This window comes from Lytechinus pictus, chromosome 19 (genome assembly GCF_037042905.1).
Source record: "Lytechinus pictus isolate F3 Inbred chromosome 19, Lp3.0, whole genome shotgun sequence".
In the NCBI taxonomy this organism is placed as follows: Eukaryota; Metazoa; Echinodermata; class Echinoidea; order Temnopleuroida; family Toxopneustidae; genus Lytechinus; species Lytechinus pictus.
The window spans coordinates 3580121-3605538 of record NC_087263.1 but is presented as its reverse complement, the minus strand read 5'-3'; the positions used below and the strand labels follow the sequence as shown (position 1 = coordinate 3605538).

Here is a 25418-nt window from a genome sequence, read left to right as displayed (position 1 = left end):
CATATAATCTTGGGTTTGGGTCTTATCTATCTGACGAAAGTAAAAAGTTTTGACAGAATGTTACACTTAAGTGAGCACTGTCCATTTTTGTAAAGCTCGCAGAAATCTGTTTGCGCAGAAATGCTCGTTTTCATGCTGTGTCAAGGGAAAAGGGCAAAATCAAACTTACCCAGCGAAACATTTCTCATACATGTCCCTTGCACTTTTAGTCAATTGAAATAAAATGGATACATTCAAGCAGTTTGTAACAATTTTGCCACCCAAATTGAAATTTCAACACTTAGTAAGCACGACTTTTACCCTGTTTGTGCAAGCTGGATCTGAGGACATAACTGAATCTGAACAAAAGTTTGTATCAGACATCTCCAGCATATTTTCACAAGTTTTATCATTGAAAGTGGGTTTATATTTCATTTTTCATTTAATACTTGTTTCTCCACACTTTTCCAAGCTTGACAATGATTAACAAATTCAAAATCAAGCCAAAGCCATTTCATGTAAATCACAGCTCAGTGTAAAGCAAATATCGTCACGATGGCCTCGGTTTGTGGGGGAGTGGGATGGGGCGCAATGCACTCTTCGAAGTGTTTTGGACAAGGAAACAAGTTAAAAAAGGTAAAAGATATCTTCAAATCAATTTTACTAGCTAAATTCCACGTGTTCTTCATGATTATGGTCTACTTTTATTCGCATAACTATTTCAAAGTTTAGCGCAAATCATTTTTCACTAACTTTTCAAAAGTAAGTGGTGCTCACTCAAGCGGAAATATTTTTCAACAGTTATATCGTCATTTGGTTAAATGGATCTGCACCAATGTCAAAATGTGGAAAAATCTTCAGGATATTACAAATGTATAATTTTACAGGATTTTTTCTAAGTGTAAACTTTTTTTGATACGCACTGTATAGTATATGTGTAAAAGTGATATACGCGTCGTCATAGCAAGAATCGACGCAGCGTTGACCATCCTCTCCTATTTAACAGTCTGAATAGGGTATATCGACTGTCTATATCACGCACTTGGACACCTGGAGGTAAACATGTCATGGTTTGCATTATGATAAATTCAACATTATACAAGTTTATAACTGAATGAATATGAAGATTTCAACGTTGTTACCAGCTGTACTTTAACGGAACTGTTTCGGTATTATTGACAGGGGTGAGTTTAATACACAATTATATTGTAAAAACAAATAATAGGCCTACTATAGTTTAGATCATTATAATGATTTGATTCGATCACATATTTTGCATCAGGTATAAGACTGTAATATGATCTGAGAGTAATTTTCTTTACACTACTACTACTACTACTACTACTACTTCTACTATTACTACTACTACTTCTACTACTACTACTATTACTACTACTTCTACGACTTCTACTATTACCACTGCTACTATTATTATTATTACTACTACTACTACTACTACTACTACTACTATTACTACTACTACTACTACTACTACTAACTACTACTATTACTACTACTACTACTACTAATACTACTACTTCTACTACTACTACTAATACTACTACTACTACTACTATACTACTACTACTACTACTACTACTACTACTATACTACTACTACTACTACTAACTACTACTATTATTACTACTACTACTACTACTACTACTACTACTACTTCTACTTCTACTACTACTACTACTACTACTTCTATACTACTACCATTCTACTACTACTTTTACTGCTGCTGTTGCTACTACTACAACAAGTACTTATACAATGAGTACTACTACTATAATGACAATAATGGTAATAGTGATCAGAATTATAGAGGCGCGATAGCTCAGTCGGTAGAGCGGGGGACTCGTATTCCGGTGACCCGGGTTCGATTCCCACTTGGTGCGCTAGTGCCCTTTGGTAAGGCATTAATCCTCAGTACCAGGTCCTTCGGAGAGGACCTTAAGCCGTAGGTCCTCTGGTTGCTTGCTTACAAGCATTCATGCTTTCTTAGCAATCAGGTAAAAAATCACCACCAATACCAATACCAATAGTAATCATGTTAATGATAATAATGATATCAATTTATTGTAATGCCAATATTATTGATCACAATGACCATGGGACAAAAAGTAATGAAAAATCAAATAGTAACAATAAATATATAATTAGCGTATCAATTTGTTTTTCCCATCTACCCTGTTAAGTATACTTCCCATTGTAAAGTTTATATACACACTGTAATGTAATCAATAATTAAATCATTGTACTCTTCCAGGGTCATTATGAGCCGAGCAGCAGCCAGATACAATGACACCGGAAGTAATAGGAAGGTCAGTTTACCAGTTTTACCGTCAACCTCAGTTTTAGCATTTAATAGGCATATATAGGCATATATGCATATAGGCACATATATATATATATAAACATGTATGTATTAACATGATAACGTCCATATATATATTACCATGATAATGTCAATTTCCAATATCGAAGCTGATTGTTTTGGAGCGTTTCATGAAAGGACATATACGATATTTTATCCAACACAGACTGATTTATCCGACAGTTACCATAGTAACAGTGCTTCTCAGCCAATCATAATCAAGGAAAGATGTCAGGTCTAATGTTGATGAAAATGTCACTCAGCTCTAATCTAAATTATTCATTGATCACTGCATAAAAATTCCCTGTTTTTCGCTTGATGGGCATGGTGGCTCAGTGGTATAGAGCGTCCGCCTTATAAACGGGACTTATACAAAATTGGACCTTCTGCCTTCTTGCTTGGCGCTCAGCATTTAGATTGGAGAAGGGTAATAATAACACATTATGTTATGCAGGGCCCGCTGGTAGAGCAGTTTCCTAACTGAAGTGGCTACCCTGGGTAAATAAAACGTTATTATTATTATTTTTTTAATATTCAGTTAAAAGATAACAGTCCAAATATGGAAGAAATAGAATTAAGATACAACGAAAGAGAAATAATGCATGCTGGTGATTCAGATATAACAGAGGCAGGAGACAATACAGAAGATCAGGAGGACGAAGACTTACAGGCAATCATCTGGAAAGTAAATTACATTTTTATTATTATTTTTTACTCCTTATATGAATCCAATCAGTGTATATATACATGTTTTTATATATTTATTCCGACGTTGTCTCAATGCAATGTATATTTTTATACTGAATTCCCTTCAATATTTTTACGCTCTTATTTTAGTTGTCCTCTTAAAGTTGTATGCGTGAAACAAAATCTTGCGCAATATGACAGTTTACAATCGTTGTATATTCATTTTATTATTCCTTACCTACAACGGTCGTTTGCTCCTTGCGAACAACTTATTTCAATAATATGATAGCAGCCTCATTCATTCATCTTTTAAAATATTTCGTTTTGGGTGATAACTCCCTTTTTTTGTCAAATTTGCCGGGGAATATGTGACCCCCTTCGGAAAATCCTGGACCCGCCCCTGGTCCCCCTACCTTTGGGGAGAGAAATTTCCGCCAATGACTGAATTTGGGCTATCCATCCGTTTTGTATTTATTTTTTATCCGGAAAATAAACACTATACAATCCCATAATATACCATACAATTGTTTTACAATCACGATCATAGTCATCGTAATCATGCTGAAGAAGAAGGAGAAGTTCACCCTGACTAAAAGTTTATTGTAAAGATAGCAGAAAAAGTAATAAAAAATATTGCCGAATGTTTGAGGAAAAATCCATAAAAGAATTAAAAAGTTATTAGAATTTTGATTATTTGATTTGTGACGTCATATGCGAGCAGCATTCCGAAATAACGTTTAGTAATAAAATCAATGAAATGTCATTTTCTCAGAAAATTAAAAATGATTTTAATTGTACCTCTAGTATTATCAATAGAAATATCGTTTCACACCCGTTTCTAGAAAGAAAACAAAAATAAGTCACCACGAACCATTAAAAAATAATTTGAAATTTATGCATATTATACTACATAACGTATGAGGCAGCTGCTCGTTTTTGACGTCTCAAATCCAAAATTTTAAATGTTAATAACTTTCTTAATCTTTGTTGGAATTTCGAACCTTCACCAATATTTTTTTTTTAATTATATTTTGTGCTACTTTTGCAATAAACATTTCTTCACGGTAAACATTCCTTTAAGCTTACTATATTAAAATCATTGTTAACAGGGAGTAATGAATGTCTATCCATGTCTATCTATGCAGTAAACGAAGAGTACATTTCAAAGAAATTTTCCTATAAAATGAAACTTGCCCGTTAATCGTTATTGCTTACAATTTAAACAGGGGAATATTATAAACATTTTTTCTCATTTTAATCAAATGTCGAATAAAAGCATACATTTCAATACTTTTTCATATGAAGAAGTAACATCACGTTCTTAATTCTACTGATAGTGATCATAATAAGATTCTGACCTCTTTTAAACTGTTTGTCAACGTTGTGGCAATCAATATATATTAAAAAAAGAATCGGCATGTAGATAAAGTTGTCTTTTTCACCAAGTTCGACTATTTACATGGGCGCTAATTGAGAGTTGACATATATTTTTCAATTCAATTCAATTCTCTATTCCATTTCCATTCAAAACAAAATACAAAGTAATATAAAGTAATACAAATCAAGTACAATTTTACAGACGAGCATTCTTACTTCGTAAAACAAAAGACAGTATAATATTGAGCATATACATCAAGGGTCCATAACGTTTTAAATTACTTAGTATTTACAGGGACTCCCCGGTATGCCAGTCGCACTGCAGGAATACATTTGTCCAGATTAAGATTAAATTTATTTAGGGGAAGGGGTGAGGGGGGGTACATATCCCTGACTCCACCTGCGGGATTGCACACATACACACACACACACCCTCACACAAAACTTGATTAATGCTGGCCTATTACCCCTAGATTAGCAACTGCTACAGATTCGTTAACAATCAATGGTCTTCACTTTTCATGAATTCAGAAAATCTTCCAGAAGACAGGAATTCTTAGCGCGTTCTTCAAGAGGAATAGAAAGACTCTGAAGGACGTCTTCATCGTTTTACTTATATGCCTGTATTCCGCCTACCTCATCGCTGCGTGCATCAATGACTTCGAAGCAGCCCTCATCCTCGTCATCATCACGAGTATAACCGTGGTCGTATACAGCTATGTCCTGATCAGGGATACTAAAGGGGAGGTCATTGATGACCGCTGCATCAAACCGATGTGGAGAGTGATTGAACAGAAATGGACCTACTTAAAATGGTATGCAACTGTAGGTTCGCGCACCCTTCGGCACGTGCTGCGCGACTGGCTGATGACTGCATGCATGCAAATCACGTCGATGATCTTCGTAATGAAGATGGCGGCGAGTACAAAACCGTCCAACAGCGCCGAGGATCGTGCTCCTTTAAGGTTTCGTGCGCTCCATTTTAAACAGCTTGTTATATATTATATTTTAACAACAAATCGTACACTCACATAACCAAAACTAATCACATTCTTCAGATCTTAAAGATTGTTGGAGACTTTCGAGGAGTAACTGAGTGAAATGTTTCTTTACTAAGCCAACAGGGGGGGGGTGTTTCTTAAAGCTTCTCATAAGTTAAGAGCTACTTTCTGTCTGTCGACAAACCCTTCCATGCAATTGTTGCAATACAAAGTACAATACCTTTATCCATTGACTACTGCCTAAATCCAGAGCGAAAGAAGATTGGAATATCTTCATTTCGTAATTGGACGCAACATGAGTTGATAAACAGGGTACAATTAACTTAGTGTATCTTTTATTTTGTCTTCCACAGGCCCTTGATGGTTGCATCACTTGTTGGATTCGGAGTTGTGTTGTACTTAGTGACAAGAAATAATCCCATCCAACTCATCTCATTCGCAGGGCTGGTCCTTCTTATTCTATTATGTTATTTTACGTCAACAAATCCAAACAAGGTAGTAGGAATATGATTTATTTTCACATTCTGAATGAAATAGGGCCGCGGAACCGGGGGCTAGGGGACTTCAGCCTTCCATCTTTTTTTTCCCAAAACCGTTCACAAAAACGTAAAAACGACCATCCGATTGTGATTTTTTTGCATGGTCAGCCCCCCCTTTCAAAACCGTTCAGCGGCCCATTGGAAAAATGTTTCAGTTCGCAAAGGTTCTGCGATAAGGAGTGACTTTGCGAGATTTTTAACTACGCAATAGTAAGCAAGCGCTTAGGTGCTTACAGATCTGAGTTTAAAAGCAACATAAGAAATAATATCAAAGTTCGATAGCTTCTTATGAGCGACAAGTCTTATTTTATCCGACAGTGACGGTAGCGTAACAGTGCTTCTCGGCTAATCAGAATCAAGGAATGTCAGATCTGACAACTTGTCGGACAAATACACTTTGATTAAACGCTCCCATGTTTGGATGTTGCATTTGATAGAAAACCCTTCTGCGCTGACCCCCTGATCATGCTGATATTTTCTTGAACCCAACTATTCTTTCTTACAGGTATTGTGGAGACCGGTCATATGGGGCTTAGTCCTGCAGTTTCTTTTGGGCTTCTTTGTCCTACGTACCTACGTCGGGTTGGTCATCTTCGAGAGGCTTAACACGGTGATCGTACGGCTCTTCAGTTATTCCTCTGCTGGTGCCATCTTCCTCTTCGGCGAAGGGTATCAGGAACACTTCTTCGCATTCGCCGTACGTTTCCTTCCTTACACTAAATGTGACTGTAACCACCTCAAAACCAAACGAGAAGTCGTTACGCAGGGGATGGGGGCTCTGTAGATAGCCAAAGTAGTTATTTGGCCTACAAAGGGTAAAAGTAATAAATAACTTTCTGAAAGCGTAATTCTTTTTCTTCTTACTGTCAAAACGCCGGAGCATTTCAGGAGCCTCCAAGTACAAAATCGTAGTGACCTAAACGTGATTGAAAGTAGGGCCTATTTTACATATTTCTTTGGTAATTCATTAAACTCTGTTGCAGGGGTGTAGTCGAGGTCGGCCTCACTGAAGGTTACATTTTGCGTCCTTGGCCTTGTCGCATCGGGCGTAGTCACGTGTAAAAAGCATAAAGGAGAAGGTTTTCTCCAGCGGCCTCATGACTCGAAAGTACTAGCTTTTAAACAAGGCCTCATGTCTGGTATGACATTTTTTCAGAAACTGATCAACGAGCAATGAAATCGCTCGATATCGCATTCACCCGGGTTTCGCGAGCTCTCTTCTACGACGTCTAGTCTCGTTTTAACCACTACTTGGCGAAGATTAGGCCCCTATAGCCAAGTCACGAGGCCTTGTCAAAATGCTACGGAAGTACCGGCGTCGACTATTTCCCTGCTCTGCTGAAATAAAATTAGACTATCGTCAACGTTGCTTCCTCTTGCTTATCATCCAACTGTAGGTGCTCCCCATAGTGTTCTACTTTAGCGCCCTCATCGGTGTACTCTACTACTGGGGGATCATGCAGGTATTGATCCAGAAGATGGCCTGGCTCATGCAGAGGACCATGAAGACTACTGCCATCGAATCCATCAACGCTGCTGGGAACATCTTCTTCGGCATGGTAAATAAATAGGAGATGGGTTGAGAGCTGGCCGTTTGTTCGAAGCTGTTAACAGTTTTTGGCTCTTGGCCATTCCTTTCTATGTCGTTGCACAGTTGAAGCGCGTGTAAATGGTAGGGCGTTGTCATGAGTCTCAATCGATCTCCTACTCTTTATTATCAATCAACCCCACATTTTTATTTTCAAATAGTTGCTCGTCACCGACGATTCTATTGTTTAAAATACTCATTACTTTGCAGTTAGCATTGGGTAAATATGTTAAGGTCCACGGCTGGAATAATTTGGATAAACTCCTCTAAATGCCCTCTATTAGATGCTCGACTTTGTGGGCGTATCCAGCTGCAAGGCCTCCCTCCTCATGTTATTCACGGCATCGTTGCAAACCTCTTATGATTACAATACAAAAATATTTTACAATTTTCGAATCATCATGATCATTTAATTAAAAGAAATATAATCCTGTGTCACGATGATGCCCTCAATGGATTGCATTAATATAATTGTGATAAAGCCTTTACGACTTAAACGGAATACTTGTCCTTTTCACCCATGTTGCAGAGTGAGTCTTCCGTGATGATCGCGCCTTACCTAGAAGTCATGACCAAATCGGAGCTCCATGCCGTAATGACCGGAGGTTTGGCCACCGTAGCAGGAGCCACGCTCGGTGGATACATCTTCGCTGGGATTGACCCTTCACACCTGATAGCTGCATCGGTGATGTCGGCGCCGGCAGCCCTGGCTATATCCAAGCTGGCATTCCCAGAGACCGAGAAATCAAAACTCGTCACAGAGAGCGACGTTGAGCTTCCAAAAGGGTATACACATTCTCGCTATGATCAGAAATACATAATTATAACATTTTTTAAAGAAGCTCCATCTTTTTCGAATGGTAACGTAAATCCAGAGGGGTCGATAGGAGGGGGGGGGGGGGCGATTGATTGCCTGATAAAAAAAATGGGGAAGGGGCAAACATTGTCCTATTTTTCAAGAGAGAAAACTTTTTTCATAACTTTTGATCACTTTTTCTAGAACTGAGCGCAACGTGGTTGAAGCAGCAGCAAACGGAGCAGCACTGGGTATATCACTTGTCCTCAACATCGCTGCCAATCTTGTGGCCTTTCTATCCCTCCTAGCCCTCCTAAACGCACTCCTCGGATACATTGGAGGACTTGTCGGTTATCCGGAGTTAACCTTTGAGGTAAATCAATCATCCCTAAAACCTTTTTGAGAGCAGACCTACTACAGTATGAATCTCTGTACGTTGTCCAAATTGCCACCACCCGTCATTTTAACCAAAGTCATGACAGTAAGCACAGTTTCTATTTTTTTTTGGGGGGGGGGGGAGGGAGGTGGGGTGGGGAATTCATCGTAAAATAGTTGTAACTTGATTGTAAAAACCATGTTGGCTCAGTTGGTAGATGACCGGTGTGTTGGCTCAGTTGTTAGAGCGTCCGTCTCACAACCCATGCAACCGGGAGGTCGGGAGTTCAAACCCCGGCCGCGACAGACCAAAAGACGTTAAAGATGGGAGTTGCTGCTACCCTGTTTGGCGTTCAACGATTAAAGGGATAGAGCCACGTCGAACTGGCGCTGCACATCGGCTGCCGGGCTCACGATCAATGGGCAAGGCAAAGTTTCGGAGTATTTCATTTCATGTCTATTTCGAACAATAAAATATTTCATCATTTTTATTTTTCATCAAAATCTAGTTTTCGAAATAATCAAACATCAAAATAGTTTATTGCAGTATTTAAGTTCCCTGGCTTCCGTCTGTTCCAGTTGATCTGTTCCTACGTCTTCATGCCCTTGGCCTTCATGATGGGGGTGGAATGGTCGGACTGTCAGGTGGTGGCAGAGTTGATCGGTCTCAAGACGTTCCTAAACGAATTCTATGCTTACGGTGTCATGGGGGAGTACATTAGAAACAGAGCAACGGGAAATGGACCAACATTGTCTGTGAGTATTAGCCTAATTGTGCCGCAGAATTGTGGTACAAAAGTTGGCGTTGAAGGACACCTTTCGATGGAGCACGCATTGTATGAACGTGTTTGAATGTATAAATGTGTTTTCTGAAAACCATCATAAGAATAAAAATGTATGTATGTGTGTATGTGGGTGTTTATTCGCACCCTGTACGTGTGGGTGATTGTATGTATGTGCACGTGCAAGTGTGTGCGTTCGTGGGTGTGTGTTTAATTGACGTTATTAATGGTAGACAAATATTGCGAGTGCCTCAGATTTCTCGTTTAATGGGTCACCGAGCTTTTCCATTAGTTAACATATACCAATACTGCACTTGGTTTGACGAAGATTATATTGCTTGAAATTGATAGTTTTGTCTTACGCGCAACTCTATCTCTGCAGTACCCTGTAATTTCGATTAATTCGCGTGTCCGATGCTAGATATGTCACTGGTGTGGTTTTACTTATCATGCTGTATCTTTAATGATTGCCTTACAGGTACGTTCAGAAGTTATTGCGACTTACGCCCTCTGCGGCTTCTCAAATATAGGCTCAGTAGGAATGATCTTGGGCATCCTTACCCCACTGGCACCCAATCAGACTAAAATCCTGTCCCCGGTGGCTCTCCGTGCCCTCTTCGCTGGATCCGTTGCTTGTTTCACCACAGCTTGTATCGCAGGTAGATATGAAAATGGCGTAGGCCTATCCATTTCTGTTCAATCATATCCGTCTTAAGGTGCCGGTACATCGATTAGTACGAATAACCGTGTCCCGAACCGGATAAAATCATATTCACATCGAGTGCATAATGATCTGTTCAGGTAGCCATTCTTTTTACCACAAAAATAGTTTAGGATTGGTGTGAACTGTCTTTCGAATTGTACAGACCTACATTAACAGACGTACAATTTCATTTCCATTTTTTTATAAACCCACTTTTACCTGTTCGGTGTGCAGGCACCTGGACAATTCGTTTCGTGGATTTTCAATTTCCTTGTATGCTGCCTCAATAAATTTGAAAAAAAAATATTCGAATGCACGAAGGCAATTCAAACCATGGGTGGTTTATATATAATATCTATACATATCTAATATATTAATAACGTCAGTCCTGGGGCAAAAAACCCAAACATAATAATAAGCGGGGCATAATTAAGGGGGAGGATATGGTACAATTGAAAAGAAGGGATGTTATCATGGTAATTGTCAACCGAAAAAGACAATGTCCTCTTATTCCATTGGACATTGATCCAGGGGGTGGGGCGGGTACCCCCCCTCCTTTGGATCCACCATTGCCTACATAATAAATAGATAATTTGGCAGTAGATCATATTTTGTTTAGAACGATATATTTTTTCTTTATGATACATGCCAAAAACAATTTGGTTTCAATCTATAAGTTTGTTATGTTATGGAAATATGTATTGTACAAATATGAATGCAGAAGAAAACAATAAAATCAAATCGAATGTGTTTTGGCTCTGAATAGTCATACAGAGATTGGCATATCAAAGATAAATCATCATTACACCCTTTTTTATTCTTCTTTATATGGGTGACGTCAAATTGTCATAAACCTTGTTCAAACTGCTTTTCATTAAATAACAGGAATTCTATACGTACCCGAAGACGTCCTGGTAACCAACTCGACTTCGATCCCGGGGATGACCACCGTATATTGAAAGGGGAGAGGGGAATGATGAGCGGCACGACTGCTGAGGCTGATGAAACGGTTCTTGCATTGTTTCAATCAATTCTTTGTACATCATTTCTCCTATCAGGGCCCCGTTTCATGAAAGAATCACAACAGTTGTAACTTAGTCACTATGGCATGGTAACAAGGCTTTGCAGCCAATCACAATCAAGGGTTCCAAGGTAGTTGCCATAATGGAATAGTTATAACAGTTACAATTCCTTTATGAAATAGGACCCAAGAGTTGCGAGATGCTCGCACTCTGGGAATGCTATATTTTAAAACTTACCGTTCAAATGTTTCTGTTACTAAGCTTGAGAGATAGTGTCATAGTGCTCATCATTTTCACCTTGATTTATCGACTCTTCGCATTGACTGTACTCAGAACAAACTTTTGATGACCGCGAAATATAAGTAAGTTTGTTCACCACTTTTGATCATTACCGGATTGTCAATAAGCCTGTTCACGGTTGTAAACTCCGCACGAGCAGAAAAAGGTCATTGGAGACAACCATGAAGGTGGCTTTCAAATTCACTGACATAGGCATTTGTGATTTGATGATTATTCATGTATTCCTTTCAAAATATTTATCACATCCAAGCTGAAGACTAATATAATATAGAGCCTTCATAATCACTGGTATTTGACAGTAGCCTAAACAATAGTCAAATGTGCCAAATGCAGACAATAAAACAGATTTCCAAACTTTATCCCTGATGTACTATTCTAGTCACCTGGTCTATACAATGTCTTTTGTTCTTAGAATTTGAATACTCTACCGGTAAAGCTTACGCAACATCTACATTTGAAAATGATAATGCTTATCCTAATGAAAAATCACAAAGGTTATTTGAGAAAAGTTGATCATGAGCTAACCGTGAACTGGCTTATTGTGACAGAAGGGATATTTTTATCAGCGACTTTCTGATCTATATAGAAGAAAATGTCAACCCAGTCCCATCTGATATTATTCTTGTAGTCTATCTCACATAAAACTTACCGCCCTTTTACACGCTAAAAAAAAATCATAATTTGAATGATGATTCCAGTGAAAACTAAGGCTAATGACGAATATATTTAGCACGTGTGAAACCAAACTAGAACATGATTAGAATCACGAACGCTAATCAGAGTCACGATTACAATCGCAATCATTATTACAATGATGATTCAAGATTCACGTGTGAAAAGGCCCTTGAACTTTCATCAATCAGTAATCTCCTGAGCATCTATTCTTTACCCTGGGATCTACACAAGGATTATTGCTGGACTTAACAATGGCTAATACATGGACCACCAAAAATCTTGTCAAGGATGTATAGTATAAGTAGCTTTAAATACGAAAGCAGCGTGGAAGTTAGAGGGCCTTTTCACACGTGAATCTTGAATCATCATTGTAATGATGAAAGCGATTGTAATCGTGACTGTGATTAGCGTTCGTGATCCTAACCATGTTTTAGTTTGGTTTCACACGTGCTTAATATTCGTCATTAGCTTTATTTTCAACTGGAATCATTATTCAAATTAAGGTTTTTACCGTGTGAAAGGGCGGTTAGTCAGATAAAATCCTAGAAGGGTGATTCCATACGTGTCGTACGGGACATTTAGAGAACATTTGACAGTTTTTTTACAAGAAAAACAAAAAATATTCCAGTAACTAAATGTGATCATCAAGTACTACCAGAGTGTTAGGAAAACAAAGACTTAACATGACTTAATTTAATTTAAAATAGTAATGTGTCGTACGGACGCAGAAAAGTGGCTTTTTTAGAAATCTCAAGTTTGTACTCTAAAGTCTGTGAGTTGAACAGATAATTTTCATAGAAACCGAACTTAAATTGATATTCAATTACCCAAGAACAAACACATCTATGAAAGAAAGCAAAATAAACATTCATGAATAAATAAAGCAAATTACAATTTTCGAGAACATTGTGGCGTACGGGACACTCAAAATGTGTCGTACGGGACATCTCTAAATTGAAGCCAAATTTTCCTACATTATGTCTCTTTGACTTCTTCAATCACTTTATTTGGCTGATGATAATGATAATCCTATCAAACTAAAGACATTCATTATGTTAGAAACCGCTTTTGGCTGAATATATATGTCAATATATCATAAATAAAATAATGTGTCGTACGGGACACTTGTGTGTCGTACGGGATGCTTGTGTGTCGTACGGGACACATGTGTGTCGTACGGGACACTTGTGTGTTGAACAGGCACTTGCGTGTTGTACTGGACAGCCTGAATAAAACAATGAACTTTTCATCGATTAGAAGGGGAGCATTGCCCCTAAATTCTTCCTTTTTAATGAAAAGCCTTTTAATAAGTAGTCATTCAGGACAATATAATTAAGTAACCTCAATATATACAATCGGGCGCAATATATTATCCTTTTTCTCATGATGGGAAATGTACTATGGTTCACAGCATTTTTACGAGCTGAAAAACTCGAGGTTTTGTGTGAAGTTATATTTTAGTGAATCAATTGATGATTTCCAATACACTATTTAAACAATGAATGAATGAAACTGTTTGTGTAAATTATGGGGCAAAAATGTTATGATTTTTCATATAAAATGTATATATACATGATATGTCACAACTGTCACTTGAAATTCCACAAAATATTTTTTTCTAAAGAAATGCGATTCTACTTTTTCAAACCTTTCTGCATTTCATGAAACCATATGATTTGTCTTATTTTCCAGATTTTTTTTCACAACTTCAAAAAGTAAGGAGTTTCAATACTGTATATAAAAAAAATAGTGATCATCAAGGAAAGTCCACATAGATGATTGATATGTAAATATTTTTTTTTTTTACATCTTATGATAATTTCACATTAGCATGCAAGAGGAAGTCATCTTCCAGGCTAGGGCGAATCAATTATAGATCATATTTTCTTTTCATGCTCAATGACAAAGAAATTAACCTGCTCTGACAAGTGAAAATCACCAGTTTAGCTGAAGGGATTCACAAAAGAATACGCCTACATGAAGTCAATTAAAATGGTCAGAATCACCTATTTCATGTTCTATGTGGATAAATGAAGTACTTTTTCAGTTCACTTTATGTCAAATCAATTACTTAAATTAAAATAGGCCTACTATTTATAGTTTCTGAATCCAAATCCTGCAATTAAACACACTGTGTCGTACGGGACAACTTTTAATAGGACAATTATAGAAAAATGAAGGGCAGTAATTAGATCCTTATGGGATAAATCGATCACCCATGGGTCAAAGATAGAGAAACTGATATCGTGAAATTGCATCATCAAAAATAAAATTGTAGGAAAAACTTTTGCATTTTCATGTGTCGTACGGGACATTGTCAAAAATAGGTTCGGAAAAATCAGGGCTGCCCCTATTATGGATCATGAAAATGTTGTAGATATTATTTGGAACCATCAATGATACATTATTCCATTGACCCGCAATATTTTCAATCTTCTCATGCTTTACCAATAATCGTTTCAGGCAGTGTTTGTAAATGACTATTTATTTAGCAAAATTATTGAAAATTGAAAATGCCATTGTTTCCCCCCCCCAAAAAAAAATATATCTGACTTCATTTTTGGTTAAAACCCACAGTTTTCATTAAATTTAGGTATCATAGTAAAATATTACACTACTTATGACATATTGAAAGCATGTTGAAATTTATGATATTTTTAAAGTTCTAGTGTGGAATCGCCCAGAAGCATATGCACATTGGAACATTTCGTTAAATGAATAGTCGGAGTGTTGTCAGCAACCGGATCCTCGGCGTGTTGAAATACATCATGGAGAAAAAACAAATCAACAAATGATTTAGATTTTTTAAATTTTATTTCTTTTCAAAGATCGACATACTCGGTATTTACAGAAATAAAAAAAAATTCATATGGGTAATATCGGCACGATAGAAACTCATAAAAGAAAATATTACTCTATGAAATAGATTTGAAGAGTACGCCTGTATGAAATGATACGTTCATCAATGGAAGTCATTGTCTTTATAATGGTATATTTAATGAAGGAATTGATGTGTATTGAAATTTGGGTCAATGATAACTATAATCAAGCAAAAAATCATTCATGGCAGTGTCTTTAAAAAGCATGGCTTAATGAAGAAATAGTGTATAGACTTTACATATCTGAAATTAAAAAAAATGCATGGAAAATATGTAATAAATTGTTGTTTTTAATTTAAAATATCAAATATTTTGCCAAGTAATCGCGTCAGCAACTTTTAATAATTGGTCCATAATCTGGAGACAAAGCGGAAGTGACTCGTGTCTCGGTCAGATATTTTCCACTTTAAATCCCCGTTGAGTTCTTACAAAATAAAATATAGGGGGCTGTTTCAAGGGTATGTCGTATACTACCACCATTTACACATCTTTAGATTAATTCGTGTTGTATTTTGTAGTAAAAAATCTCCTAAAGGCGATTCCATCGATTTCTGTCAGAATAAAACACGCCATACACCTGCCTGTTGCTTGGAAGCATACAGGGTTTCCTCGTGCAAGGCATTGTGAGGAACCGATTTGAGGGCAGATAGACTTGAAACGTCTCTTCGTTTTTACTTTTGTTTCATTTTGTTTCAAACCTACAACTCTAATGTCATCAGAACATCTAAACATTCTTAAAATAGTTAGGCAAAAAATGCCCAACTTTTAACCAACCCTGGGCAACACACTGTCCACACAACTATTAGTTAAAATCTGTCAAATTGGATAATAAAAACTAATAATTGGGTAATGAATTTGCTCAATTGGATAATAATTGCCCAGAATATATATTTTTTTTCTTTACCAACATACATTACCCAACACAGTGGACAGTATGTTGCCCAACATCTTAAGTGTGAAGAGTAATCAAATTGGAGTAAAATTACCACTATTTTGTGTATTGACCAATAATATCCAATTATATCAAAGTCTATCAGTTACGTCATACTCGTAGATGATACCAAAGCAATGAAGGCATGAACACTCCGGCGGTTGCCATGGCAACGGATACCGCCAACATCACGGGTTGCGCATAGATCGTCTGCGCACCGGAGATGAGTCCCGGTGAGCCTTTACCAAGACAGCTGAAACCCCAGCAGTCATATGCTGACGATGTGTTCATAGAAGGTGTAAATGGCGATAGGACAATATCTGTTGGGTAAAATAAAGAAGTAAAAAAAATATATATTTCATATTAAAGATTTATGATATAACACACAGGTGGAACCGACTATCGACCGACATGACTGATCACTTGTGATCAGTGATTTCGAGTTGGTTCATAGGTATGACGGTAGCACAATTAGGGGATAAAGATGGCTGGTTACGTGTTAAGTCTGTTATAAAAATGAAATCTTCACTCTTATCATTGAATTTTAAATATTTATGTTAAAAAAGACTTGAATATACAATTTCGTTCTGACATTTCTTTTGATGCACCAGAATATGAAACTGTTTTTATTGAAATACAAGGAAAAACAAAGCCGATTATTGTTGGCTGTGTTTATAGACCTCCAAATACTGATATTACTTGTTTCCATGATAAAATGAATGAAATTTTGGTACAATTGGAAAGTGAACGGAGAGATGTTTATATAATGGGAGACTTCAACATTGACTTACTGAATTATGATACACATTCCAAAACAACTGATTTTCTAGATTTAATGTTTTCTTTTAATATGTATCCCTTGATTACTAAACCCACACGTATTTCGTCTTCCAAAGCTTCTTTAATAGACAACATTTTTACTAATTCAATTAAAAAAAGTAAATACCAAGGGCTCATTTATTCAGATCTCTCCGATCATTTCCCTATATTCTGTGTATGTAAAGATAGAGAAAATTTTGTCTTACCGATTAATAATAAGAATCATAAAAATAGATTAGTAAATGACAGAGGAATAGCAATGTTTAAAGAGAAACTTAGTACAGTTGATTGGCAGACAGTTTATAGTAACGATGATGTGAATATATGTTATGACTTTTTTATTTCCAAATTTTGTATGTTATATGATGTATGTTTTCCTGTCTGTACTGCAAAACCACGCAGTAGTAAAACACATTTTAAGAAACCTTGGATTACAAATGGTATATTGAGGTCAATGAAACATAAACAAAGAATGTATAAAGGTACGATGAATACATTGAATACAAGGGAAAAAAGGAAATATTATGATTATAAGAATAGATTAACTTCCATAATTAGAGCGTCAAAGGCTAAATATTACTCTATGATATTTTTATCAGTCAAGGGGGACATGGTTAAAACGTGGCGAGAAATTAATAATTTACTTGGAAAAAATAAACAAAATTCGCTACCACAAAAAATGTTTTATGGAAATTCATCTTTCCATTCATCTAAAGATAAAGCACAAGCTTTCAACTCTCTTTTTATCAATATGGCTAAAAATATTTCAGCATCAATTCCTAATTCAACTAAGTAATTTAAAGACTTTTTGACTACACCCTCCATGTCCTCTTTGTTTCTGAATCCAACCTCTCCATATGAAATTATTAATCTTTGCCATGAACTTAAATCATCTAAAGCAACAGGCCCAGATGATGTATTAACTTCTGTTTTGAAAAAATGTATACACTTTTTTGTTGAACCTTTGTGTTGTATTTATAATAAATCTCTTGTATCAGGAGTATTCCCCAAAAAACTTAAAATTGCCAAAGTTATTCCTTTATATAAGAAAGGTCCAGTTGATTGTATAAAAAATTATAGGCCCATTGCACTTTTATCTACTTTTTCAAAATTACTCGAAAAAATTATGTATAAAAGAATTTATAAATTTTTATCAAAAAATAATCTATTAGTTTCAGAGCAATTTGGCTTCCGGAAAAAACATTCTATTTCTTTAAGCATATTAAATATTACAGATTATATATCACGTAAATTTGATGAAGGTAAATTTTGCTGTGGGGTTTTTATGGATCTTTCCAAAGAATTTGACACCATCGACCATCACATACTGCTTGAAAAATTGTATTATTATGGTATAAGAGGTGTATCTCTTGAATGGTTTAGTAGTTATTTATTTGAAAGGAAACAGTATGTGATGGTCGATGGTGTAGCATCCAATTTTTCATATATAAATACTGGTGTTCCACAAGGTTCTGTGCTTGGACCACTGTTATTTTTGTTATATATAAATGACATTATACATACTTCAAATATTCTCAAATTTTCATTATTTGCTGATGATACTGCTGTCATTTCATCTCACAAAGATATAAATATTCTGATTTGTAATATTAATGTTGAATTAGAGAAACTAAGTGAATGGTATATTTGTAACAAACTCTTTTTAAATGCTGATAAAACACATTACATAATATTTCATTCCAAACAGAAAAAAGTTTCTTGTCAAGTTCCCCCTGTGTATATTAAAAAATGATATTCTTAAGAAATCTGATATTGTGGAATTTTTAGGCATCAAACTTCATGAATCACTAGATTGGTCTCACCACATTTCTCATGTTTGTTCTAAAATCTCAAGGGGGGTTGGTATTATAACACACTTTAGAAACACACTGCCAAAACATATTTTATTAAATATTTACAACAGTATTATATTACCACATATCAATTATTGTAATATGATATGGGGCAACTCTTATAAGACATACCTTTACAAAATTCATATTCTTCAAAAAACGTGCTGTCCGTATAATTACTCATTCTAACTACATGAAACCAAGTACTCCTCTATTTTGTGACCTGAAATGTTTGCCAGTTTTTGATCTTGTTACAGTAAACAATTTAATATTTATGTTCAATTTAAAAAAAAAAGAGCTCCCATCAATATTCAATGATATGTTTAAAACAAATTCCTTTTATCATTCTTATGAGACCAGAAACAAATCAAAATTTCTTATTCCTTTTGCACGTACCTCATTAAACCAACATACAATACGATTTCAGGGTGTTCATGATTGGAATTTGTTACCTTATGTTGTGAAAAATTCTTCAACTTTAACGAGATTCAAATGCTTATGTAAACAATTATTGTTTAAACGTTTGATGTGCACTGAGTAGAGGGCATTCTTTCTCCCTCTCGATCTCTATCTTCCCTCTTTCTTTCTTCACTATCTCTTCTTTACTTTTTCTTTTCCGCTATCGCTTCCTTTCTTTCTTACTTCTTTGACTTTGTGAACTTCTCAATGTTCTGCATATGGGTGTGTGTTGGTATGCTGGTGTGATTGTGTGTGTGTATGAGGCTTGTTTTTTTTTTTATCTTTACACTTTAACAACGTGAGATCTGTTTTGTTTTGTAAATTATTGTACAGGGCCCCATCCTCGCAAGCTATGCTTTTCTTGGGGTCCTTCCGATTTTTATTTATGAATTTTGTATGTATTTATTTTGATTGAGTTTTTAATTGAGTTTTTAATGGAAAATAAATGAATTTATTATAATAATAACAATAATAATCATTTTATATACCGCAAATTGCAAATGCCTCTAAGTGATTAAGAGAAAGGAAATATGAAGTGAAAAGGAATAAAATACTTTGCACTACAAAATGTATCAAAATAATACTTATATTACAAATTACTACTAGTCCTCACCAGATCATGAATAATACATTCCCGAGTGAGAATCCTTCTTTTACTTGTCCAAACTTATTGCGGAAAAATATGTAAACTTTCTCCCCCCCCCCCCCCACCATTAGTCTGGACCCTTTACCGTTTTTCGTTGTGTCTATCGCCTTGGCCTGTTTTACTACACGTCATTTTCTCATAGCTCGTGTACTGTTTCGGGCTGTCGACGTTTAAACCATTTTAATTCATAACGTCCTCGTTTGTCGGTTAATTAGACGACTCGTGTGTGTATTCGCGGGACTCGCTATTGGAGTACAGTCAATGTCAAGTCACATCGGGTAAACCTACTCCAGACCGATCACAGCTAATACGTTATTACCAATGACATACCATCGGTCGGTTTGGAGTCGGTTTCGGTTACAGTCACACCAACGAAACCGACTCCAGACCGATCAAAGCTATAACGTTATTACCAATTACATAGCATTGGTCGGTTTGGAGTCGGTTTCGGTTACAGTGACACCAACGAAACCGACTCCAGACCGATCAAAGCTAATATATTATTTCCAATGACACATCATTGGTCAGTTTGGAGTCGGTTTCGTTGGTGTGACTGTAACATGACCCAACCACTTCATTTCCAGAGGGAGTCAGCAACTCTGCAAAGTATTTATGCCCTCTACGTTCGTTGATTTCCACTTACTGTTACAGTAGTCGACTTTCTTCGGGTCGTGACGATCGCAGACCTTGTTCATGCAATCACAACTTCCGGTGATCTGGTGTGTCCTCATACCCTCTGAGTAACAAAGTTTACCGGTCTGAGACAGCTTCAGGTACTCCTCCACCAGCTCCCGGTTGTACCCCTGCAGGTACACGTTCTCTGCGTAATCATGCATCTCGTCAATCACCTTGTTGTCGCAGGAGTTGTGGCCGTTCTTGGCGAGTTCGAGTTGGTAGGGGGCGCAGACGGCGCGGAGGTGAAAGGTGACACCCCTCTCGGGATTCAGACCTATTAAGGTGGGTCAGGAACAGGTGTTAATTGTCAATGTATAGGCCTAGACCAGATTATCGTTGTAATATTGTTCATCACTATCATTATTTTCATCATTTTCATCACCACCATCTTCTTCTTTTTCTTCTTCTTCATCATCACCATCATCATCATAATCACCATCATCATGATCATCATCATCATCCCCCCCCCAAAAAAAAAAGTAAATTGTGCGCCAGATCTTTACCTTTTGTCAAAAATATTTTGAAATAAAATTCAATCTCGGTTATTTGCTCCATCGAGACCCTCGCTTAGTTAATCCATGGATAGGTCCATGGTTAACCCAATCCAAAGGCGCCTTTTCCTTTCAGTTACAAAGCACTGCGCATACACTATTCCATATTTGGGCTACTATAACAATAATCAAACACCTCAGAATGAGCAGCTTAGTTTATAATTGTGCTCTCTTGCAAAGTCTAAGTAGGTCCCAGATTGTCACTGAAAGTTTGAGATAACATTTCACCTTCACATGAAAAAATAACGGAAAATTGCCAATTCGTCTACTGCCAACTCGTCCACTCATCAAATAGTCTACTTTCATTTAGTCTAATGCCATTCCGTCCATCAACATTCCGTTTAACAACCATTTGGTCCAATCATCACTTCGTCAATAATCAACATTTCGTCTATGACCATTTCGTCTCATTACCTGTTGGTCTAATATCCATTTCATTTTCATTCATTTTGCACAACTAAAACTCAGTCGAATTGGGCCAAATGGTATATGGACTAAATGGCTATTAGACCAACTGGTTATTAGACGAAATAGCAATTAGACCATGTGTATTGTAGACGAACTGATGGTAGACTAAATGATAGTTGACGAGTTGGCAATTGGACGAATTGGCATTAGACCAATTGGAAATTAACTGAAAAGACCTACCCTGTGCTTTGATCGTATGCCACATGGTAGCAAGGCTCAGCACTGCTTGGAAGATACATTTGATCTGTAAAATAAAGACATAGATTAAAAGATTAATTTTCATTTATTAGGCATAACAAAAAAACTGGGAGTGGGTCAATTGCCAAAATCCCACGATGTCAAAAGGCATATTTTGGTCTATAGGTGCTAATGTTTTATTTTTTCTGAGAACATAATACTTATAGAAAACTATGCTTAAAAATTACATGCGGTCAGTACTTAGAATTAGATTAGGAAATTAGGATCTAGGAAATTTATTCGCTTTAAAATTGTCGCGTTCACTATCCATCACTTGGGTGGGAAAGTTCGTTAATTTTTCCATGATGGTATCCCAACCCGTTGATCAATTGATTTTAACTAAGATTTTTAATCAATTAGACCGGGATATAATCAATTTGTGCAAAGTCATACGTTTTTATGGTCTTTTAGCTTATGTCACTTTTGTTTCAAATTCAGATAAGGTTGTGGTTTAGATTAATATATATATTGGATTTTATTGCGATAAAAATATCGAAATACAATCACAAGCAGTCAAAGACTGAAATGTGTGACTGTTTACATGTACAAATAGAAACATAACAAAATATAAAGTAAACATTATAAATAAATATTCAAATACAATACAGATTCGTACAGATGAAAAAGAAATGTATCATAAGATAAATGCCAGAAGCTATAAGATAATTACTGCAAGGTGTCATGCAATAATGAAGAAAAGGGGGAATGGAAGATTTAGGATGAGAGGAGAGAGAAGAGGAAAAGGATGAGAAAGGGAAACAAATACATGAAATAGAGATAAGTCAAAAGAAAAGGGAAAGCAAGAGGTGGAAACTGAAAAGGGAATAAGAGGCAACCTTAAGAATAAAAACCCATTATACAATATAAGACATTTAATAATGGTAATAGTAACTGAAGCAAGCACAAAAAAGGGAAAGTAGAGATGAGGATACAGACTCCCTGGAAACTGACAAATATTTGAACATTGTCATTATTATCACTATTATTATTGTCATGCAAGACGTGTAAGTACTATGTTGAATTATGTTATTATTAATTCGAATATGATTCAATGATAATCACATATAGCCTCTTGCCGAGTTCATCATTGGATGATCCATGTTACGAGAGAACCCCGCCTAACCTCTGTGTGGGCCACCAATAGGGAGAAAGAAAACACGGTTTCCCCTTCCTAGATTCCCAATACATTTTTTTATTATTCTTTTATTCGTTACATTTTCAGGGAAAACATATCTAAGTCATAATACCTATATCTTATACTTATCATTTCTAAGGTTTTTGGGAGGACATTTATTTACAATTTTCGTAGTGATAACCTGTTTATGTGCTGACAATGACAGAGCACAAGAACCATTTTCAAACTCTGGATATGTCCTAATTGAATTGATTATCGCCTGATGTCGTTGGACGGAAATTGTTAAACGGGGATATACGTATTGACTTTCGGTAGGTGTAATCATGGACCTACTAGGCTAGAGGAAGGGGCAGTTTAAGAAAATGACAAGCAATAAAGAATATTTTTTCGAGGAAGGGGGGGGGGTGGGTCGAGGGGTCTATGGCACAACCCCCCCCCCTCCCCCTCGAGCCCATGCTGTGTGACAAACCACATTATAATGTTCATATCTCCTTTTGTCTACTTACCTTCAAATTCATTTTGAAAATTCCAGCTTTTTATACTCCTGGTCGCACTCGAAATAAGATGAAGATGATCTGACCGATAGTGTACTCCTGTTTATATGTTGCAAAATTATTCCCGTATCACTAAACCATAACGCATTTATAATGAGCTGATATAATTTTCGTAAAAATTTAAACTCGTTGAGACGGCGATGTATTGAGTATAGACTCGATGGAGTATTTTTCTGCCAGGCATGGACAATAGAACTGCTGATTGTATTACTGTGTCCAGCTTAAATATGAACAATGTCTTTCTCCCTTGGGTCAACGATTGATTCTTTTGAACAATCAACGTTTGTTTAATAAATTTGTACAATTGTATATATATATTCCGGAAAGGGATTATAACTGGGGTGCCCCTTTGGCGTGGTCTGCCAAATTTCTGACGCGCAGTATCCAGCCCATTGTGAAGTGTCCTGTCTGTAATTATCATTATCTTTATTGTCCGTGTCAAGAAAACCCCAGTTGTTTGTGACTCACCCCACTAATCACATTGTTTAGGGGAAAATAACAGTTGGGGGCACCGAACAATGAACTGAGTCATAAATGAACTTAATTGAGATTTTTTTTCTCTTAAACCAATATTATAATATTAAACAAGCAACGTATGGGGTATTGATCCATCGGAAAGAAAATAGAAAGTTTAGACATTTTGACGTTTTGGATAATTAAAAGGAATTATTAAAAAGTATTCTAAAACCATTAGTTGGCCACCTTTTTTTTTTGAAATTATGTCAATAATTCACCCAAGTTGTCTGTTTTATTATGTTTAAATTATCAAAACATTTTAACTTTTACTCTGAGAATAAGTAAATATTTTTTTATTTCACGTGGGATGGATATGGAATCCTCTGAAGCAAGTTACAACTATGCACAATTAAAAAAATTACGGTGTCTAAATCGACACCATTTGGTGTCCCTAGAGAATCTCATCCTTACGTGTTGGACGAAGCTGACTATTCTGAGGTGTTTAACCCTACTTTAACTGGGCTATTTCAGACCAGGAGACACTGGGGGTCAATTTGACACCCCCCCCCCCCCTCCCTCAAATCTCGGCCGCTGATTGCGCGATCGGCGCGAAAATTTGCTCGCGCAGAGCCGGATGTAAACTACAAGACTGTAATAATAACATTTTCTAAAAAAAGTTTATATTTTTATTACTTAATTATGCACATAAGCGTATGAAATTTGCCCTAAATTTGTTTTTGTGTACGTTTTTGTCTTTAACTCATAGCTAGTAGAATGCTAATTTTTTTAAGAGTATTTTTTCTCTCTTTAAACCTCTTTCGAGGGACTTTATTTACATCTCTATAATACAGTTTACAAATCACAAAGTATATACAGTAATCAAATCAATCAATCAATAAATGAGTTCCAGCAATTTGTCAATTTCTTTTGTATTCTTATTTTTGGTAACATATTTTGAACTTAAATACCATCTCAGTTTCATTTTCAAATTCATCCATAATCTATTTACATTAACAAAGTAATAACCTTTTTTCATACTCGTTTCAATATAATTTCTGTAAATAGTGTATTGAGTAAAATTCAAAATGATATTAATTAACCAGTATTTCGGTTCTTGTATATTCCAACCTAAAATTACTATATTTTCATTAACACAGACCTGTACTTGTGTCTTCTACCATTTTCCATAGGGGTTTTATATTCTCACATTTTATCAACATATGCATAATTGTTCCCTTAAGTAAACAAAGATTACATTTATCATCATTTTTTAAACTCCATTTAAATAAATTTGATTGGGACGGAAGTATTTTATGCAGGAGCTTAAAATTAAATTATCTAACCTTGTTATCTTTTATTTGTCTAAGTTTAGAATACAGGACTTTGTCCCAATTAATTTCTATCTGTAGTCCCAAATAATTTTGCCAAAACATAAAGAAAGATGCTTCTGTTTTGTTATGTTCTAAATAATAATGATAATAATGCCTAGCTTTCAAGATATTTACATCAATTAAATCACCATTTGATATTTCAATAAGATTAGGTATAATC

General features: G+C 36.0%; 2 protein-coding genes across 2 annotated transcripts; one reads left to right on the top strand and one right to left on the bottom strand.

Moving 5' to 3' along the window:
- Nucleotides 1–924: 924 nt before the first annotated feature.
- LOC135157623 (solute carrier family 28 member 3-like) lies at nt 925–14738 on the top strand. Its single transcript, XM_064113954.1, has 12 exons — nt 925–1163; nt 2252–2306; nt 2898–3044; nt 4955–5238; nt 5778–5919; nt 6469–6660; nt 7361–7522; nt 8081–8337; nt 8552–8720; nt 9302–9478; nt 9983–10163; nt 11093–14738. The coding sequence occupies exons 2-12, from the start codon at nt 2259–2261 to the stop codon at nt 11164–11166; spliced, it is 1833 nt and encodes a 610-aa protein (XP_063970024.1). The 5' UTR covers nt 925–1163; nt 2252–2258; the 3' UTR covers nt 11167–14738.
- Nucleotides 14739–15027: 289 nt separating this feature from the next.
- LOC135157624 (uncharacterized) lies at nt 15028–25169 on the bottom strand. Its single transcript, XM_064113955.1, has 4 exons — nt 23364–25169; nt 21666–21729; nt 20435–20740; nt 15028–16334 (listed from the first exon to the last, which is right to left on the bottom strand). The coding sequence occupies exons 1-4, from the start codon at nt 23373–23375 to the stop codon at nt 16126–16128; spliced, it is 591 nt and encodes a 196-aa protein (XP_063970025.1). The 5' UTR covers nt 23376–25169; the 3' UTR covers nt 15028–16125.
- Between the last annotated feature and the right edge of the window lie 249 nt (nt 25170–25418).

Excerpts from the sequence above, each read along its gene's own strand:
- LOC135157623 (XM_064113954.1), top strand. The coding sequence starts at position 2,259 with ATGAGCCGAGCAGCAGCCAGATACAATGACACCGGAAGTAATAGGAAG. Across the intron at positions 2,307-2,897 it reads ACACCGGAAGTAATAGGAAG|TTAAAAGATAACAGTCCAAA; the intron begins GTCAGTTTACCA and ends TTTAATATTCAG. Across the intron at positions 5,920-6,468 it reads CGTCAACAAATCCAAACAAG|GTATTGTGGAGACCGGTCAT; the intron begins GTAGTAGGAATA and ends TCTTTCTTACAG.
- LOC135157624 (XM_064113955.1), bottom strand. Across the intron at positions 20,741-21,665 it reads GCATACGATCAAAGCACAGG|GTCTGAATCCCGAGAGGGGT; the intron begins GTAGGTCTTTTC and ends CCACCTTAATAG. Across the intron at positions 16,335-20,434 it reads GAAAGTCGACTACTGTAACA|ATATTGTCCTATCGCCATTT; the intron begins GTAAGTGGAAAT and ends TTTACCCAACAG.